General features: G+C 36.8%; 1 protein-coding gene across 1 annotated transcript; it reads left to right on the top strand.

Moving 5' to 3' along the window:
* Positions 1-3,386: 3,386 nt before the first annotated feature.
* Positions 3,387-4,331, top strand: LOC142850890 (olfactory receptor 5P6). Its single transcript, XM_075974792.1, has one exon. It carries the CDS (start codon positions 3,387-3,389, stop codon positions 4,329-4,331), a length of 945 nt encoding a protein of 314 aa, XP_075830907.1.
* Positions 4,332-4,602: the final 271 nt, after the last annotated feature.

The following is a 4,602-nucleotide window of genomic DNA, read 5'->3' as shown; positions in this document are numbered from 1 at the left end:
AAACAATTACGTAAAGAGAAACAAAATTTGAAGTTGATAGGTTATCAGACCATTGTTGTGTTTCTTTTTGTTTGTTTTTATTTAGCTATACATTTTTCTCCACTCCCCTTCCTTCCTCCCCTCTCCCCTTCTGCCCTCTCCTGTGATTCCCATGCTAGCAATTAGCTCAGGAGGTTTTGTCTTTTTCACTTTCGTATGTAGATCCATGTATGTCTCTCTTGGGGTTCTCTTTGTTGTCTATGTTTTCCAGAATTGTGAATTGTAGACTGGTTTTCTATGCTGTATGTCTAAAAGCCACTTATGAATGAGTATATATAATATTTGTCTTTCTGGGTCTGGGTTACCTTGCTCGATATTTTTTTTTCAAATCTATCCATTTGCCTGCAAAATTCAAGATGACATTTTTTTACCATTATGTAGTACTCCGTTGTGTAAATACACCACATTTTCTTAATCCATTCTTCAGTTGAGGGGTATCTAGGTTGTTTCCAAGTTCTTGCTCTTACAATTAGTGCTGCTATGAACATAGTTGACCACATGTCCTTGTGGTATGATTGAGTGAGTGTCTTTGGGTATATACCCAACAGTGGTATTACTTGGTCTTGGAGTGGATTGTTTCCTAATTTTCTGAAAAATCATCATATTGATTTCCAAAGTGACTGTACAACTTTACACACCCACCAGCAATGAAGGAGTGTTCCCCTTACCTCACATCCTTTCCAGTATAAACTATCATCAGTGATTTTTATCTTGGCCATTCTTCCAGGTGTAAGATAGATTCTTAGAGTCGTTTTGATTTGCATTTTTCTGGTGACTAAGGTTATTGAAATTTTCCTGAAGTGTCTTTTGGCCCTTTTAGATTCATCTGTTGAGAGTTCTCTGTTTAAGTCTTTACCCCATTTTTATTGGATTATTTATTCTCTTGATGTGAAGTTTCTTGAGTTCTTTGTATATATTAAAGATTAGTCCTTTGTTCAATGTTGGGTTAGTGAAGATCTTTTCCCAATATGAAGGCTACTGTTTTATCATGTTGACCATGTCTTTTGCCTTACAGAAGCATCTCAGTTTCAAGAGGTCCCATTTATTAATAGTTTTGTTCAGGGTCTGTGCTACTGAGGTTATATTTAGAAGTAGTCTCCTGTGCCAGTGCATTCAAGTTTACTTTTCTCTTTATCTTCTATGAAGTTTAGTATGGTTGGTTTTATGTTGAGGTCATTGATCCATTTGGACTTGAGTTTTGTGTGTGGTGATAGATATGGATCTATTTACATTCTTCTACATGTTGATATTCAGTTGACTAAAGAGATTGCTCAGCAGGTAAGACTATTGTGTTTCTTATATGAGACATTCAACTACATGGAATTAGTTGATGGAAACAAAATGTGTAATTTAAAAGGCTTTAGTAACTTTGTCTTTCATGTAAAAAGGTATCCCAAACATAGGAAAATCAATTAAGACAATGATTATAATGTAAAGTTGGAATGCTGTATAGTTTAAAGGAATTTGGGGACCAAGATCAACTGGACTTGTCTATGGCAAGTAAGCTGGTGGGTCCCGGAGATGTCAATCAGCTTCCTAAGCAATGGCCAGTGACATTAGATGTGGTCACTTTAAAGGATCTGGGTCTTTTAGGGCCTTTTTGCCACAGTGGGGAGACCAGAAGCAATGTTGGAAATTCAGGTCATTCCTGAGACATGTAAACCCTTGTGCCATTAGTAGCTCAGATCCTGTATTGTACGTGTAAATCCACAGTGACTGTGACACCGTGCACAAGACCTGTGCAAGCTCAAGCCAGATGAAACCTTAGCATGGACAGGGAACATGGGGGTGAATTCCCACCCTTTGCTGAAGTCTATTAGAAATTATTAGCTGCCGAGGTAAGAAAACCCAATTTTCTTTAATGGCATGATTCTATACATGGATAGATACCTACACACACGCACGCACACACACACACACACACACACAAATGATGTCAGGGGAAGCATAAACTGGATTGATGGTTTTATAAAAAATAATGATACATAGTTGGGTGTGTAGGAAGAGGTGGTGTTGGATATGGGAGGAGATGGGGTGACTGACTAAAATATGCTATGTAAAATTCTCAAACAATTAATAAAAATAATTATTTATAAAAGTTAGAGATAGTAAATGAAAGAAAGCCAATGCTATTCTTTTGTACATGCATGTGAGTACTCATTAATCTGAAATACTGATGTATACATAAAACTGTTCAGTCTGTCAGATAATTTTTATATCTTATAATTAACAAATGGAAGTGCACTTGTACTTAGACAAAAGCAAGAATAATGACTGACAGCATCAGTGAAGATTATTGTACTTCTGGGAAACCAACTGCTCAATAGACACTAGAGAATGTGATAATGATCCCTGGTGTGTTCTAAGAAACGTGTGACTCTCTATAGTCATCAGGGAGATCCTCTAACTATGAAAACAGCAATAAAAGAAAGCTTAGAGCCATATATTGTAATAACTTCAGGATTTTGCCTGCAATCTGAACTGATTCTCTTTTTTATGAGGTGAGATTTAGGCTTTTGTGAATGAGTCTGGTTTATTAATTTCTCTTTGCTGTTTGAAAATATGTATATGTACTCTCAAAACTGTGTCCACAAGCTAGCAATTAGTCAGTTGGCATCTTTGATTGAGTTAAAATTTTCTTCATATTAGCATGAATCAAATTAAATTATTGTAGCTAGGTAGGCATAATTCAGTTTGCCAATAGTTTTCATTTATACAAGTATAATACCAGAATTCTACACACGTTTAACTACATCTAAAAGGAATTAACAAAATTAAACCTGAAGATTTACATTCTGATTTCATTACTACATAAATAGTCTTAGGTAAGTTACTGGGCATTCTCCAAATTAATTTCCTCAACTATAAGTTAGGAATAATAAAAAGACTTAAATAATTTCATGAATATTTGAATAGAGTTAGATATAAAATGGTAATTCTGTGCCTATCATCTAGTAGGCATAGCATAAATGTGAGCTGCTTCTCAGTTTTCAGTGTCCCATCATAGACACACAAGATATTTTTGCTATGCCAAGACAATTTTAAATATTCTCAAAAGCTTCATTTTTTAATCATTTCAGTTAATACATATCTATGAAAACTCACAGTACTTGAAGCCTGATTCCTGTTGCTTCAGCAAAAACTTTTAAACTATAGAGATTCATTACACACAACATAAATATTGGAACACAATTCTTACTACATAATAAAATAAAGTTCTAAGTGGTTTTTAATAACTTATTTGTTTATAAAATTTTCATCTATGAAATAATAAATATGGTATATTTATGAATACCTTCATGTAATGTCTCCCTCACAGCCTTGATCTGACAGCAAGTACACTGTCCATGGCTTTCCTGGAGTATGGGAACAACACTGCAGTGACAGAGTTCATTTTATTGGGCTTAACAAAAGACCCAGTCCTTAGAGTCATCCTCTTCACCATCATCCTGTGCATCTACCTGGTGACCGTGTCTGGGAACCTCAGCACCATCCTTCTCATCAGAGTCTCTTCCCAGCTCCATCACCCCATGTACTTTTTTCTCAGTCAGTTGGCTTTCGCTGATATAGGCTATTCATCTTCTGTCACGCCTAATATGCTTGTCAACTTCATGGTGGAGAAAAATACCATCTCCTACTTTGGATGTACCATCCAACTTGGTTCTGTTGTCTTCTTTGGATCAACTGAGTGCTTCATTCTGGCTGCCATGGCTTATGATCGCTTCATGGCAATCTGCAACCCACTGCTTTATTCAACTAAAATGTCCACACAAGTCTGTGTCCAGTTACTCCTAGTTGCTTACATAGGTGGTTTTCTTAACTCCTGGTCTTTTACTGCATGTTTCTATTCATTAGTCTTCTGTGGCCCCAATGGAGTCAATCACTTTTTCTGTGATTTTGCTCCATTAGTAGAACTCTCCTGCTCTGATGTCAGTGTCCCTGCAGTTGTCCCCTCATTCACGGCTGGCTCCATCATTGTGGTGACAGTGTTTGTCATAGCCGTCTCCTACATCTACATCCTCATCACCATCCTGAAGATGCGCTCCACTGAGGGCCGCCACAAGGCCTTTTCTACCTGCACCTCCCACCTCACTGCAGTCACTCTGTTCTATGGAACCATCACCTTCATCTATGTGATGCCCAAGTCCAGCTACTCCACAGACCAGAACAAGGTGGTGTCTGTGTTCTACATGGTGGTGATCCCCATGTTGAACCCCCTCATCTACAGCCTCAGAAATAATGAGATTAAGGGTGCTCTGAAGAGACAGCTTGATAGGAAAATATTTTCTTAGAGACACATGTTATTCTGTGGAATGTGTTACTGTGTTAATACACACAAGCTCTAAAATTAAATATTTTTCCTTTGAATCTTTAATACACCAACATTCTTCACTGCCTCAAGACTGCTTTTCATGAGGTAACTACCTAAAATGTGCTTTTCCCTTCACCTAAGAAATATCAAGTCACAGAAATTAATACAGCTCTCATCTCACTTCTTTTTGCATTAGAAATATTTGCAGTCTACTCTTCAAAAAATTTATAACAAAGTAAAATATGATTAAC

Source organism: Microtus pennsylvanicus, chromosome 5, assembly GCF_037038515.1.
Source record: "Microtus pennsylvanicus isolate mMicPen1 chromosome 5, mMicPen1.hap1, whole genome shotgun sequence".
In the NCBI taxonomy this organism is placed as follows: domain Eukaryota; kingdom Metazoa; phylum Chordata; class Mammalia; order Rodentia; family Cricetidae; genus Microtus; species Microtus pennsylvanicus.
Note: the sequence above shows the minus strand (reverse complement) of the source record. Positions and strands in the feature narration are given on the sequence as shown.

Excerpts from the sequence above, each read along its gene's own strand:
- LOC142850890 (XM_075974792.1), top strand. The coding sequence starts at position 3,387 with ATGGCTTTCCTGGAGTATGGGAACAACACTGCAGTGACAGAGTTCATT.